The sequence below is a fragment of the Buteo buteo genome, chromosome 6 (genome assembly GCF_964188355.1).
Source record: "Buteo buteo chromosome 6, bButBut1.hap1.1, whole genome shotgun sequence".
Classification (NCBI taxonomy): domain Eukaryota; kingdom Metazoa; phylum Chordata; class Aves; order Accipitriformes; family Accipitridae; genus Buteo; species Buteo buteo.
Window position 1 is genome coordinate 7205805 of NC_134176.1, and position 16764 is coordinate 7222568.

The 16764-nt window shown below is 35.4% G+C and overlaps 1 protein-coding gene across 1 annotated transcript in view; it reads right to left on the reverse strand.

Annotated features, from left to right (window-relative positions):
• Nucleotides 1-224: 224 nt before the first annotated feature.
• Nucleotides 225-16764, reverse strand: part of C6H14orf39 (chromosome 6 C14orf39 homolog) — a 30770-nt gene continuing 14230 nt past the window's right edge. Inside the window, exons 6-17 of the mRNA XM_075031041.1 lie at nt 16654-16696; nt 16118-16238; nt 14812-14906; nt 9819-9958; nt 9279-9358; nt 7096-7181; nt 6936-7000; nt 5765-5832; nt 3926-4083; nt 3257-3392; nt 1684-1741; nt 225-427 (exon numbers count right to left, since the gene is read on the reverse strand). Coding sequence (XP_074887142.1) covers nt 225-427; nt 1684-1741; nt 3257-3392; nt 3926-4083; nt 5765-5832; nt 6936-7000; nt 7096-7181; nt 9279-9358; nt 9819-9958; nt 14812-14906; nt 16118-16238; nt 16654-16696 — 1253 coding nt within the window. The remainder of the gene's footprint in view (nt 428-1683; nt 1742-3256; nt 3393-3925; nt 4084-5764; nt 5833-6935; nt 7001-7095; nt 7182-9278; nt 9359-9818; nt 9959-14811; nt 14907-16117; nt 16239-16653; nt 16697-16764) is intronic.

The window sequence follows — 16764 nt, forward strand, 5'->3', positions numbered from 1 at the left end:
ATTTTATGAAAACAACATATCTAGAAAATGAATAAGAAAAATAAAAGCTGCATCTCAAAGCATGTGTGCCTGATGAACATACATATGCTCTTGCAGCAATTGCAATAATGTATTCTTACATGAAATGAAAAGAGAAGATGAAATGCTTTGTACTTTAACTTAAGAAACTGAAAACATTTGTCAAGGCTAAGTAGGAAAAGAATTTAAAAGGATGTCAAAGGTATTCAAAAGAATGTAAATGGCTTTGTATTTTGTAAGGAAGAATGAAAACCTTTCACAGAAGGAGAGCGTGATGATCTCTGATCCTGTCCAAATGCAAATGGAAAATTAAAGTCATCTTTTCCATCTTCAAATGCATGAGAAGTCGATTCCGAGGGGAAGGGAAAGGCAAATGCATCCTCACTTTCTGATTTCCCAAACAAGCTTCCTATGTGGAATACATATTATATTAATTATTAGATTAAATCTTACTGAAAGAATACTGCACTCAGCGTAATATGCTTCTTTAATAATACTGTACTCCCAACATCCCACTGAATGTCAGCCTACAGTTGTGTGTTTATTTCTGCACTGGAAACGGTACTTCCAGGATGGCATTATTAGAATCTACATAGAATGAAGTGTGAAGTACTTGAATGATTTAGAACAGCAAAACACTTCTGCATGATATACTGGGTGAAATGTTTTGAATACTAAGCAACTGAGGAGATCTTTGTAAACTGATACATTTTTGCAGATTCTTTCTTCTCTAGAGAACAATGCAATCAATCATTGAGATACCTGAAGAAACAAAGCTACAGAGAGAAAAACACCTGAAATTTCTATTTAGTAACACAAAATTCACACACTTTTCTCTACAACAGTTATATATGCATACAACCTTATATTCATCCATTATTATTCAAAAAAGTAGCTTTGCACTCGCAGCACCTCAAAAAAAAAAAAAAAAAAAGAGTAGTTCCCTTCAGAGAAGCATGTGATCAAGAGTAAGCTTTCATCTTATTGATATCACAAAAAATTGGCCTTTCATTTCAGTAAAGTCAGGATTTCACATCAGAATGTGTAAATGTGTGTGGGTCATTTACTATGAGTGGCAGATACTGTAAGTCTGATTCTCCTCTCTCTCACTTGTGCTATTTTTACATTGTGTACCTCCAATGGTTTAAACTGATGGAAGTCAGTTTACTATCAAGATTTCTTTAATGAAATGGAAACTTTATTTTCATTTTAGTCGAGGGAGGAAAAACCCTAATGGATGTACTCTTTCCAACACTAAGCTAGTAGCCTTAAGTTGAAAAGTAGTATTTACCAAGTACTATAGGTTTTTGCATTAAAAGAACTGTTCTTTTTATCAGTGAAAAAGCTTTGACACTTGAATTTTTCTTCTCCTTTGCAGCTCCTCTCAGTTTGCTTCAAACCCACCTAACACTATCCCTATTTCTTTCTTTCTCATACCTCTTTTTTCATGACTTCTCATACATTTGAAGCTAAACATGCAGGGAAAGATTTAAGCTAGTCAAAACACAAAAGAACACAATAAACCACTGAACTATAATATCACAACTGAACATCCTTTTAGACAACCAAAGCTGCCTTGTGGAGCAGGATCACGAGCTTGTCAATCACACAAGTACAAGTAGAAGACAGCTGGTATACACAAGTATATCTGAGTTTCAGACTTACCAATATCTTTGTGTAGGGACAGAGGGTTCAAGTTTCCCACAGAGTAACTTTCCTCTGTCTGAAATGTAAACAGCCATTTTATTTAACAAATGAGAAAGACAAAAGATAAGCTCTAATGCTGATGTGTAATAAAGGTCATTTGCTTTTGGTGAGTAAGACACTGTCCCAGTGAATGTTAGCAGCCTTCACAAAAATCTGCTTTTAAATGTATATATCAGTCCCTAAAGTTGCAATGTGAACTCTTTGATGAGATAAGCAAATACCATGAAACCTATGTCTGCAAACACACTCCCCTCCATTCTTCTGGAAAAAACATCAGATTGAGAACAGACCAAAATCTGATCTGATCTACTGCTGTTTTTTAAATGGAAAAGATTAAAAATTATTTAATTCTGTGACATTTTAGAAAACCTCTAAGCAACAGCATAATTACTGCCTACTGAGTAGGACCTGATATTGCCAAGAAAGAGTAGCAGAATAACCACTTGTCACTCCTGAGAAGAGTTCTTCGGCTAGATTTATAATAGATACTTAAGTCCTTCAAAACTCCCATCTAACTTCAGAGAATCACACATGACTGCTACAGGCTGGTAAATTCTTGGTTTCTGCCACTGAGTAGGCACAAAATTACATGGGTTCTGACAGTACTAGGTGGTGACTTAATACCTACCTCATTCCTAAACAATTCACAAACTACTCACTGGTGTATTCTCTCCTACACAGAGCTGATGCTAGGAGACACCAACAACACATATCTTGCCAAGCACAAAATAAAAGTGTTTTCCCTCTTCCCTCCTTCAGCTTTTATCTAGTAACCTCAAGACTGAGCACACCCACTAAAATAGGAGATACCTGGGTTCAGATCCCTTATTTGCATAATGGGGTTTGAATCTACATTGCCAGCAGTGATACCTAATCACTGCACTATGCACTGACACACATCTATCCTGAATACCCAATTATCTACCTAATAGCCCAGCAGAGTAAAAATTACTCTAGAGCACTGTAGCTAGGGAACCTGCAAAGGAAAAGGAACACCTGGATTTCACTCCAGGTTCCAATTAGTTGCCTGTCTGTCTCCACCATTTAAGTATAGCTAATCCATATTTGCTCTTCAATATTCCTGATAGTCCTTTCTTCCTTTTCTCAGCATTCTGCATTTTGTGAAAAACGGAGGGGGGGTGGGATGTAAGTACCTGATTCCCCACTTCATCAAGACAAAACCACACAGGATAGGCATGTGAGTTGTAAATTCTGCTAGGCTACCTAAAGTTTTGCATTGCAACGCTGAACCAGAAGCCTTCTTGTGAATCTAGTCACCTGTATATTTGCGCAAGATCCAATTTTGCCCATATTGGAAAGATTCATACTTGATCAGAAGTCATCACAGGGGGATCACCAGGAAAGGGGATAAGCATTTTCAAAGGATATCAAATGTAAAATTAAGCAAGCTAATAAAACAATTATTTGCTACAAAGATAACCATGCTGAAAAACCTCATTCACTGTCAATGCTGTTTTCTTAGCATATTTTGCTTTGTGGAAGTTTAATATTCTCAAGTACTCATTTTTACCTCATCAGATGAATTTTCTGCCCCAAACACAGAAGAATCAAATAAATTAAAGCCAGGTGACTTCTGGGAGAAGTTCATGAGAGAAAAGAAAGCAGGAGATTTTGATGTTCCTTCTTCACAACCTAAATTGTGAGTGCTGTAAAGACAGAAAGGAAGAAACTACATTAATAGTTTTAAAAAGTAGCATAGATAGCTTTTTTGTTCTATTTTTTTTTTCTGTTTTGTCACTTTTTTAGATTTCCAAAGCTTCTATCAATAATCGCTCCTTGCAACACAGTACAGGTCACACAACTCTTTAAAGGAAAGTGAGGTGGTGTTCTTACCAATTGCTTACTCTTTTACCAGAAAAACTGTTTAAAGATAGAAATCGGTGTAACAAATATTACTGCAGGAAAAGACAACTGCTTTAGCAAAGGAGCTACAAAGAACTTGTGTCTCATATATTTCTAAGCAGAGTTTCCCTCTTTCAAAACAGCTTCAAGTGGAAATGATACTGTAAGAAGAAAATCTAATAAATTACCTAGCATAACTCAGCAAAAAAAATGAACATTTTCAGAAGAGGTTTTTAGAGAACTCTTACTACAGTATCTTTCAAAAACAGCATAAATGCTCTTACAATAAACATCAATACAACTTTGCTCAAACTCAAAATAAAAGCTGATATCATACAAGTCAAATGAAGGTGTTTTAGGGAACGGAGTTTTCTTCCCCTTTGAGTTAGGTGTTCCTACAAACTCAGGTGTTTCAGGTGCTCTTAAAAAATCTTCCGCACTTTCTTCTGCTGTGTCAGGATTATCTTCATTTGACTTAAAATATGCGTGTATGTCCTATTAAAAAGAAATATACAATAATGTTTGTGGCATATAAAATTTCCCAAAATATCATTAGTCCATTTAGCTATAAATATATTCATTATATGTTTTATGCTTAGTTATTTATATTCTCATGAAAAATAAAAGGATTTTAATTAAATGCTCACAGTGACATATTTACCATACTTAAAACTGTAACCTTAATTTATCTAATTTAAAATGGACTCCTTGTCAATGAAACTATGTGTGAAAATTTTCATCCAAAAAAATAAAGAAACTCGTGAACTGAAAACACTGATTTTGAATAAAAGAACTATTTCACTCTAAAGTAGTTCTTAGCGTAATGTTTAAAGTCACACTGGAATCCTCTTGATACTCCCTAGTGAAAAAAAGGGACTTCACCATCAGAATATATTTCAGCTGACTGAGATAATTCCTCTTACTCAGAAAATGCTAAATGAGAATGTAGCTCTTGGATTTGGTGGAGCAATTTCCACCAGACTCAATATTGTTTTAAAGACATTCTTTTCCACCAGTTGCCTGCAGGCATCAGCCTGTAGTGAGCCAACCAGAAGATAAGAAGCATCTCAAACTCGATCTTGTGTACTGGTTTTAGCTGAGAGTTCATAGGTTATATGGTGCTATATTTTGGATTTGTGATGAAAACAGCGTTGATAACACAGGGATGTTTTGGTTATTGCTGAACAGTGCTCACATGATGTCAAGGCCTTTTCTGCTTCTCATGCTGCCCTGTCAGTGAGTAGGTTGGAGGTGCACAAGAAATTGGGAGGGGACACAGCAGGGACAGCTGACCTCAACTGACCAAAGGGGTATTCCACACCATATGATGTAACGCTCAGCAATAAAAGGTGTGGAGAAGAAGGAGGAAGGGAGGGGTGTTTGGAGTTATGGAATCTACCTTCCCAAGTAACCCTTACATGGGATGAAGCCCTACATTCCTGGAAATGGCTAAACAACTGCCTGTAGATGGGATGTAGTGAATTAATTCCTTAGTTTGTTTTGCTAGTGTGCACAGCTTTTGCTATACCTATTAAACTGTCTTTATCTCAACCCACAAGTTTTTTCACTTTTACCCTTTTGATTCTCTTCCCCATCCCACTGTGGGGGGAGTGAGCAAGTGGCTGTGTGGTGCTCAGCTGCTGACCAGTGTTAAACCACATCTTCATATCACCTGTATATGCAAGCTGTACACACAACTGGCTTGAATATTGTGGCACAGTGAGCTTGATCTCACATTCAGGCACAGCTAGTAAAAGCAGTACCAATGGAGCCATACAAATGCTGTAGCCAGCACAGAGCCTATTTACTATAGTTCTGTGGGGGAAACAAGTTTCAAATGCAAACATTTTTTTTAAAACATTTCATCAGCTCACACTGAAGAAAATTATATGCACCAATTTATACAAAAACTGTGATGTACATAGGATAGTCATCCTAAATAGCCTACTGTTAAGGTAGCATAAAAACCCACAGAACACTAACATGATCAAGAGCAATGATCACTATAGTAGTAATCAGAAGGCATTGATTGGCTTCTCACCTGTTGGGTGCCTTACAGTGAGTCACTTTGCCAATTTCTGGGACTTACCTCTTGCCAATAGATTAAAATATGTCAAGATACTTCGACTATTCTAAATAAAATAATTACTTATTACATATGAAATGCTTTGCTTACTTGAGGTATATACAAAGAATCCTTTGGCTCATCTTCTGCTTTATCACCACATTTGGCCTCTTGGTTTGCTATACAAAAAAGACAGCACTGCTTTTATTATAACAGCATTTTAAATGGATAAATAAAAATTACACTGTGGGAAAGAATCCTTGAGAAAGGTTCACTAAGGAAGTGTTCTGACTGTAGTTTTCATAATAACCCACTTTGTGGCTATGTCCATGATAGTTACCTCTCGTTCTGCTGCTTACTCCCTACTGTTAAAGCAATGCTTAGGCTGCTTCATATGGTTTGGTATGTTCTTCAAACCTAGCTATTGTTCCCCAAGGTGCTATGTTTGTTTAATCCAGCTATTGCCCTCTGAGAGTGCTAATACCCATCAATAGAAACCAGGTGGAAACAATATAAAAAGCACATCCATATGACACTAATGAAGTGTATCTTAAGGAACTGGGCAAAAGTCAGGATGAGAAATGAGAAGAATGTTATCAGACTTTCTGCTCTAAGCTTCAGACTGTGCAGCCTTTCAGGCACTGTGGGTTAAGATCCTGTGTTTCAGAACACATGATTAGGATCCTATTTATAAAAAAATAGACTACAATTTTTTACATGCATCTAAATTAGCAGTATAATTAGAAAAAAAAAATTAAATTGAAACTCAGTGCCTTGTACTTTCAAAAACTATAGGTGTATTTGTAACTACCCTGTTTTGTTTCTGTAAGCATTCTGTATGTATTTCTCAAGTTAATTTTCATCTTTAATAATCTTAATATGATGCTTCAAGATTCCTAAATTACTGAGTATATTATATCCCTTTTCTCTGCATTTTATAGTGCCTTCTGGGCAGATTTTCAGACTGGATTTCTTTTTACCCAAGTAATTTGAGACCAAAGCATGGATTTACAAGAGATGCTGGAAGATTCCTTTCATTAGCAATGGTCAATGCAGAATGAATCCCACATTACAGAGCAGTTAGGTCAATTAAATTAGGACACTGCCTGTCTGCTATACTCAAAGTTTGAACTAAATATTCAAGGTGGAAAAGGAATACAAATGGTGGCCCACTTAATACCAGAATGAAAATTTAGCCCCTAGAATTTTCCCTATTATAATTATGTGATCCAGCATACAGTAACAGCACAACCTATAAAAAAAAATGACAGCGGTACTGTACCTATTACTGCATTTTCACTCTCAAACTGTTGATTGGAAGTCCTCTGCTTTGGAGGAATTACCAGTCTAAAAGACAAAAATTATTGTTTGTCAAAATACAGATTATTTCCATAAACCTCAATCTCAAGAATGAAAACTACTTCATATTAAAGAAAACTTACCTGAACTGCATTTGGTTGTGTAAGCTTGCCATTGATGGAACTTGGGCAATTTGTGGGTTATTGGTCCCTGCAGTGTCAATAACCATCTAAAACATAGCAAAAAATTCAAATGAGGCAGCATATGAAATTGTCATTTCAACAGTATCACACTGATTTCTCCTTAGATTGTGGTAATCCCTTCTTTTAACCACTCTTTAGGGGTCAGGCGACATAAAAACTTTTTTGCCTATCTTTGCTTTACCTACATTTTAACAGCATGATACCCCAAACCACTTCTATCATTTTTTATAAAGTCTCATTCACAGCACTGACAACTAGATGTGAATAATTAACTTTTCTGTCACACAAATAACATAACATAATTTACAAACTTTATCCAGGTTTTCTACTACTGCAGCCAGATTGCTCCTGCCCGACAACACAGAAAGGGCTGGAACCAGGCCTGTCTCCACCACCAAAGCCAAAGTGAGTATGCACATCAGTAAGTGTCTCCTCTGTGGACTGAAAAACTGAAGAGAACATGGAAATACTCCTGCCTCACAGATTTTCATCAGATCAGAAGCCCTAACTCTTATATGTAGCATGTATTTATGCCTTAAGGGCAGAATGGCACTAGGAATCTATGCCTCAGCATCAGATAACACATTATTTCACAGGGAGCTGCTAGTTCTAGTTTGGTTTTAATTTGCAAAAAGTATCAAATTTAATTCAATTCGGGGTGGGGGACAAAAGGGCTAGTTATGCAGCTCTGTCTGCCACTCAACTCCTGTAGTTTATAGCACGCCTTTTCTGAAGCATAGCAACCTTCTTTCTTCCAATCGTTTTATTTTACCTCAGACTCCATCTTCTTTTCCTTGTTGCCATCACCCTTTCTTAAAGTTCCCTTAACCTTGACTCACTGCTTCCCACTATTCTCTAAGTGCAATCCTAGGTCCCAGATTCTCATTTTCATCTCTGGATTACCCTGACAACAGCCCTTCCATCATCCTAATCATGTCCAACTCCCTCAGCCAGTCGCAAATCAGAATTGCTTGAAATTTCTCCTGGTCTTGTTCCACTCAGTCTAGCCATTGCCCTTCAAGTTGCCTTATCTTATGAAGGCTGCTTCTTCTACCACAGGCTCCACTCTAAACCATTTAGTGATTCACCCACTTCATCCTTCAGTTCCCTTGAAATTCTTAAGAAAATCACAACTGGTTCTGTTAATTTTTTACTTGATGATTTTTGTTGTTCATTAAGATTTGGTTTTAAATAGATCCAGTGAGATGTCCCTTATAAAGAAAGGTTTTGGTATAGAAACTTCCCTGAGCTTCTGCACAGCAAACACAGTTGCAAACTATCTATTTTATCTCTTATGGCCTTACCTTATCTGAGTACTCCTTTTATACTTTAACAATCTACTGGTCCTATGAACATTCTTGCACTTAATGAGATTTTATTACTGGTTTTCTTAACTGTGCAAGTTGTTCCCCCAACTTGTTTCTGGATTGGTTTATTGTGTTTTTATATTTAAGATATTAAGCTGCAATACACTCCACCTTTTCAAAAAACTGCCATAGGATCTATTTGTTTATGGGTGAGAGATGGAAAATGTAGTTGTGGACTCCTCAAATGTACAAAGCAATACTTCTCATGGTTTTATTCCTCTCAGCCCAGATTTTTGTTTCTAGTTAAGCCTCAGAACTGAGCTGTTAACAGTAGGCAGTCCTCTATGGCACCCTGCACATTTAGTCCTTTATGAAACCATTCATTATAGAGTAGATGGCTGACATTTAATAAGTAATAGGAGATTATGTTCCTCCTTTGGAATTAAAAAAAAATTGCTACATACAGCCAAGTGAATCTACAAAGATTATTCTAAATTTAAAAAACTATTATACAAAATTAATTGGATAGATGGTCCACTCCAAGTTTGGCATTAGAATGCTTACTATAACTACTACCAGTTGCACTTTGTAAGAAGATACATATTTTCAGTTGAATTAGAAATGGCACCAAAGAAAGATTTTTATTATCATTACCAAGTAATAGCAGATTACCAAGATTAGTGTACTGGTTACAGTGTTAACAAGTTTTATGTAAAATATAATAGCACTAGGTATATTTGAAGTGGTTTAAATTTAAACAACCACATAAAACAGATTATATAATCTCATGTTTTTACCAGTGGGAGAGCTGCATACCTGTGATGAATTTTCTGCAAGGCTGGAGGAACTGCTAGTGGCCACTGAGAGTTCCACAGGCTTTTCTCTTTCTTCTCTCCCTAAATTGACAAATATTACTTAATACTGTTAATAGGATTAAGTATCCAAAGCATGGCATTGTTAAACTGAACTTGCAAGCAAAGCTTATAGGTTTTCCTGTTAATAGAGAGCTAAAAGAAAATTATCACAAAATATGAAAGTATCAATCCATTTACTGCAAATACTTGGTTAATATTTACTGTATTTATGCAAACAGTGCTAAAGGTATGTTTCAGATTTTTTTTGATACTATGCATGAGGTATACCTGTCATGTTACTTTACTCATTGCACAGAAAAGAGATGAATCGGACATAGAAGATTTTCAGAACATAAAGACAAGTAAGTACCCAACTTCCATTGAAAGCCTGGCTTCAACTATCATATTAGGAGCAGCTCACTAAATTTGTTATCATGGTTTCCATTCATTTACACAAAAATAATCCAAAATTCTCACAGAAAGATCATTAAACACACTGCACCTGTTTCTGTTTGTTGCATTGAGAATCTAATACTCTGTACAGACTGGACTAATTTCTGAGGAATGCATGGGACATGTAATGGTTTATACAGTTGATGTTTCTCATTTAGCAAGGATGGATGTTCGCTCTCTTGAAATATCCTAAAAAAAAAAAAAAATTAAGTTAACAATTGCAGAAGAAAGGAAATCATAAAATATAACTGCTTCAGGTAAGTGGAGTTTTCAACGGAGATGCATACTGCCAGGGAGGTTCTACCCCTTTCAGCCCCAGCAGCTGAAAAAAATTGAAGTTTTCTTTAAATAATATCAGACAGAGAATACCACTGAAAGAAGAAGACATAAAGTAGTAATAAGCCAATCATAAGAACAATGCTGACTTAAATTTTGTCAGTATCAAAGAAAAGTATTAGTAGCTTGGCATTTTACACTTTAATTAAAGTACTTCATTACTGTAGTTCTGAAATCACATTTTCACATCTAAAAACACTTGTTCTCTCTCTGAGATTGTCTGGAATACTCACACTACACATACACAAAAGAGAAAACTGCAGCAAGTGTTTTCACTTGTGGTGTAATTATTTGTGTAGGGTAAATAACCTTTTACAGTGTAGAAAGACAAAGGTTAGCAGAACAATGAAGGGTAAAATGGCTATTTGGCACAGGAACATTTACCATTTTTTAAAATAATGAGTTCTATTTTTTTTCTCTCTGGCATTCCTGCTTAGTGCCTCTGTGCTTCTAGCTACAACATCTGGTTTATAGCTGACTAAACAATGCTATTCAAAACAAATGAAGAATCGAGTCAGTTTTTTGTTCTTCTTGAAATTTTCTGTAAATAAAAATAAGATTCAATGTAGGATGCACTTTTTAAGGTAGTGTGGAGTAAAATTAGCACTAAAAAACATCCAGCTAGAAGCACTGGTTAAGATATATGGATGTAACAACACGTTAAACTAATATACATGCAGAATTGTGATCACATAAAACCAGGAATGCACCTCAATCAAAAAACTCTGATAGAAAGGACTATCTTCACCTGTAAAGTTACATATACCCCTAGTGCTGTGCTGAACTGAGCCCTAACAACCTATAAAAACCATATACCACCTAATACATCAATCAAAAAAACTAGGAATAATAAAGGATTAAAAAAAAAACACCGGTATTTCTTGCAGTTACAGTAATTATAGTTATTACTTTTGTCACGAATGAGTACTACAGGAAATAAGATGTGTATATGGCTGGTGTATCTTTACACTTAGATGCAGAGAGCGCAAAAACAAGGAGAAATAAAAACAGAGCTAAAGCACAGAAACCTGTCTAAAAGTGCTTCACTTTGTTCAAAATGGCTTATTTGGCCACTTTACCACAATCATCATTCAAAAATGAATTGAACAAGGCTGCTGCTGCTGCTGCTGCTGAGATCATGAGTCAGATCACCATAAACCATTTTTTTTACAGAACTTAGGATGCCAAATTGTGCTTTTAAAAGTTCCTGGAGTCAGTGTCCATGTGCTTCTGTAGAGAGTAGCAGACAACTCTTTATATCTAGAAATTCACTCTCCCTGAAATGAAGCATTCTTTTACAGTGCATATCTATTCAGAAAAAATGTATTGATGGCAAAGTTACAAACAGGACTCAGAAGCTCTTAAGATATGTATTTTTTAAGTAACAAAACCTTCCAAAAGAGCCTGCAGTTAAACTATGTGTATGCAATACACCTGCTCCCTTCCCTCCCCAAAAACAGTTGAAAAAACACACACATCTTCTCTAACATAATTAATAACCATTGAAAGAAAAATCAAACTGCATACTGAAGCTCAAAATAGTCCAAATTGCAGTAACAAGAAAGATAATTTGTCTCCTTTCTCTACTTCATTGTTTGCAGACATCTGAGTAGATAAAAAAATCTTTATCTTGATCCATACTGCAAAATAGATAACATTTTTTTTACTAAAGAGAAAAGAAAAAATTAGATATTCTTAAGTCAAAATAAAATCTCATTTCCTTAGCAGTAGTTTCTTCTTTGTAGCATAATGAAGCCCAAAGATTAATATGACTTTATCTTCACTATAGGAATTAAGTGTATTTGATTATACATATGAAGAATGACACTTCCTACCGTGGTATTTACCAGGACTCTCTACTGAAGCCACGTTCAGTATTCTAATCAGGCGCATGCCAGCAAGTCCTTTTGGAAGCAGGACTTTTAATAACTGGCTGCCATAGTGACTACTAACTGATAACTGCCTATGAGGTTGTGGTCAGCACAAGGGTTGACTCTTCATGTATGTTTACATTTAGAAGTCCAGAAACAGCTTTATAATTTTTCCAAGAATTATATTACAAAGTTTTTTCTTTGATCAATACAAGCTAATCACTTGTAATGCAAAGAAACTGAAAGAACTGCAATAATCTGCCATGGGATATCCTTTACAAGAAGCTTTAGCAAAAATCTCTCACTTGGAACATAAGATATTTTAGGTATTCAGAGGTGGAATTAATACATAATCAAATTGGAAAAAAAAAACAGAATTACAGAATAATGGAATTAAAGTACTCTCAAACATTTTACAAAAGCAGAGAGAATGAACATGATATATGCCAAAGCACAGTTCAAGATGTTAGCCTTTCTATGTAATAAATATAATCTCTAATTGAGAAATGAAGACCAGGGCTTCAAAAGGGTTGAGTCCTATTTGGTCATTGATGAGAACTCTTGATTTGGAAATTTTAACTATGATACTTGTCTGTGTAACCGGTGAACTATGAAAGCCAACTAATCAGAGAAAACAGCTGGTATATGAAGAGGAATCTGTGTTTTGCAGTCAGCCTAATCAACGACTAGCTGGCCAGCAATAAGTGATTCAATCTAAAATGTTCCAAGCCTTTTAAAAGAACAGTTACCACTGCCATCCTCCTACCCAAAGGAGAACATATATATCAGCACCTATCAATTAACTTGCAAGCTGGTTTCTTGTCTTGTAGCTTTCTAAAGCATTTCATGGGTATTAATTTGTATATTGTTCTGCTCAGTGATTTCATTGCTCATTTCAAAACATCATTTTCCCTTGATGCTGCTGGTTTCTCTTCACACTGGTCTGCATCAGTTCATGGATACTCACAGTGCAACTCTTTTTTTCTTCTTCTTTTGTGGCAGAAGATGAAGAAATCTCCTTTATCTTCAAAAAGTTCTCTTTGCTCAGAGTAACCTTGTAGTGACTGCAGAACAGCTCACAAGAGACTACTGGCTTTGGTACCCACATTTTGCTGTTATATTTTTGTACATTACCTTGAGTCTGCAAAGGTTTTCATTCATATGTCTCATTATCTTAGCACATTTTCTGTTTCTGTTTTTTTCACAGTGTTTATAATCACAGAATCATAATACACCTGTTTTTTACATAAGTAGTTACTTAATCAGACACTTGAATGCTTTCTAGTGATGACTTCTTTTTAATACACTAATGACAAATAGGGATTTTTTAAAACTATTTTTATGCCATTTTCTACAAGCCTTTATGTTATGGATATCTTTGACATAAATAAGCTTTAAAATTTACTCTAGGAATAACATATTAATTAATAATCAGGTTATGGTCTGATACCATATGCTATATCACGTAAATGTATACATGGAGGTTAAAAGGCAATGTGAGTTAGGATAGTGTAAAGTGTTTACAACATCTTATAATCATTATGCAAGCCATGGAATTATTGCTTCAGTAAGAGCACCAAAAAGATCTACTTGTATGCAATCAAGACACAACTTCAGGTGAAGGTACAAACACCTGAAGACTCCATGACACATAGGTAAACATGCAAATGGCAGGTCTAGCAATGCACCCTATGAATTTCTTTCCATGAGGAGCCTGAGTACTTCCTATGCCTCCATGTGCAGAGCATAGGTCTCTGCCTTTTATAATATGTCTTTAATTGGCATTTTGCTTTCTGCAGACTGAATATACACGGGTTTCTTTGAAATTTCAAAGGGAGTGCTTCCCATCTCTCTTTTTACCTAGTCTTAAAACTAAGTGGATTTCTTGCTTCCCTATGTTTCTGAGGTCTTGCCAATTACAAAAAGCTTACATAAGAAGGTAGAACAGGTGTAAAGGCTTAAACAACAACAACAAAAAATCATCTGAATAATGCATAGGTCTGTAAGAAGATATTAAGGACGTAAAATGCCCCTGTGGAAAGGATCTTAGGGATGATTAAAATGACATATCTCTATAGACATAGTCCACTAAATCCCTATTTAAAGCCTTAAAAATCTTCTTTTTCAAGCCCACCATAATGTAAAATCCCTTGGACAAAGTCTTTTGGACATATTCTCAGTCTAAAATGGATTTTGGTCTAAAAGGGTCAGCTCTGAGGGTGACGTTTCAACATTCACAAGGACTCCAGTTAAGTGCAAGATAGTCCTGATGGTGATTTTCAATCATTGCAATTGAGCTCAAATTAAAGTGAGTCACAGTTGTAAATGACCACTGACTAATTTACTAAGCCATTAATCCTGTCTATGAAACTTTCACTCATGCTTGTTTTTAAGAACTAAATTAAGAGTTAAATTTCTTAAGTAGTTCAGAGCTGAAGGCAAATGACATGTGGAACCCTGACTCTTTTTCCACAAGTATGCATTTACAGTTAATGTATTTTATCTCTGACTGCATAGTCACTGTAGTTGTATTCAAAACTTGTAAAACTATTCACATAGATCTATCAGCAGTATCTGTGAGGAGCAAAGGTTTCTACAAAACACTTTTGAATAGTACATTTCCAGATACATTTAGTTTCCAAGAATCAAAATTTGCCACCATCTTAACCCCAAGAAATAAAAAACTTTCAAAATTACAAAATTAAATCACATGACCAGGGTTAGAGAAGATTGCCAGTCATTATTTAGCAACAGTTTGTGTTTTGTGGTCTTTGTGTAAATGTTGAGATAGTACCCTGGATGAAAGCAAGGGAAAGAAATCATCTTTAAGTGTACCTTTCTTTAAATTCCTTTGGCTTCTCTAGACTTTTCTGATTTTTTCCTTCAATCACTTTGGGATTATTTTCATCTTCTGTAGTCCCTTCAAATGTCTTAAAAGATAAAGAACAAATAAAAAATTGAATAAAATTGAAAAATTATAACTATATGTTGCAAATATTTTCTAAATGTTTTCTAAACCAGTGCACAGTAGTAGAGTTTTTGTAGCCACGACTATCTGAAGAAATAAGCAGAACAAAGTTAAAGAGAGGCAATTATTTTTCATTGGACTAACTGTAACAACTGGAATAAACATGGAAGTTTTTAAGCACAGGCTCTACATATCTATTCAGGACAAGGAGATCCTTACATGGTCTCCTTCATATTTATAAATAAATTCGCAACATCCCTTCTTACTGTATGTTTATACAGCACATACAACATCAAGAACTTCAATCTGTAACTATAAGTGTCAAACAGTACCACAAAATATAAATAGAAAGCACCACCTGTACACAATATGCTTCTATCAGCATAAGGCAGGCTGAAGTGGACACTGCTAACACAGCAGTAAATGGAGTCCTTGATCATCTGATCCAGACACATAAAAGTGTCCAGATGCCATAGTGTAAAAACTTACCAAAATCTTTACAAGATTGGTCTACTGGCCTATTTCAAGCTTAGGAGAGACCTTTTACTTCCTACCAGAGGAGTGGGTCAAAATGCTGTCCTGACAAAGTCCTTTTTTTGGAAGACCATCACTTTGGAGTCAGTACTGCCTCTACTCAGTGGAACTATACTGATCTCCTGCCTAAAATCGGCCAGTTTTACCTCCGAGTATTATTTACCCACACATTTATTTTGGGGGGGGTGGGGGGTGGAATTAAACGATTCTTATTGTAAAGCATATTTAGTTAAACACATTCTTATTAACAAAACCTTAAAAACCAGTAGGATCTGTGAAAGCTGTATACTCAAGCTCTGAGCCTCACTAAGGAATGGCCCTGCTACATTTTGAAGTGTATTCTCTGGACCTCTTGAGCTAGCACAGAAGTCACTGTGACACAGTGACTTTATGGAAATTATGGTATAAAATGAGGTCAATAAAAAGCAAGCTTTAAAAGCCTTTACATTCATGGACCCCTCTTCTCCGAGAAAACATATGTGATGCTATAGAAACATAATTACTAATACTGGAATTATCCCGTTGGTCTGTGTGCTTGAAAATATACTACTTGTTATATGTTCCAGAAAATATAATGGTGGTATATATAACTACATATATAAAATGTATTTATATGAAATAAAATTGAAATACAGTTACCTTTTTTAAATAATTAATTTTCATTTCTAATTCCTCTGCTTCTTTTTGTAGTTCAATGGATTCTTGCGCAGCAACTGCAGCAAGCTTTAACATTTCCTGTGTTTTTTGCCTTGAAGAAGCACTTTCATGTTATGGAATATAGATTGCAGCATCACTTTTTTCAAGCAAGGGATGCTATCAGATCCCTGACCCCTCTATGCCACAAGCACAAATGCTGGAGGTGCAGAAAGTTCTGACAAGTCTACATTTCCTAGACAAATCTTCAAATCTGATTTCAACTAGGCCTCCTCTCCTTAATGAAGCATTTTGACTGATATGTCATTAAGTTAAATTCTATTCTCTTTCCTCAAAATGTTCCCATAAATTTAAACTGAAGAGTATTATTTGACCTTCAATTTTCTTACAGAGAAATGCTAATGCTGCCACTCTAAACATAAATATATAAATAATTACTATACTTTCTAATAGAAAGTTGTAAAAGGCAAATATAAACTTTCTTCCCTGTCAACTGCATAAACACTACAAATCAAGGATACATCTGTAAAGCCCAGTCATTTAGGGATTTAAAAGGAACAGGCTCTGCAGAAATAAAATTTCATTTCAGATCATTAATTCACAAATATAATTTTCTTTACAAATACAAGATA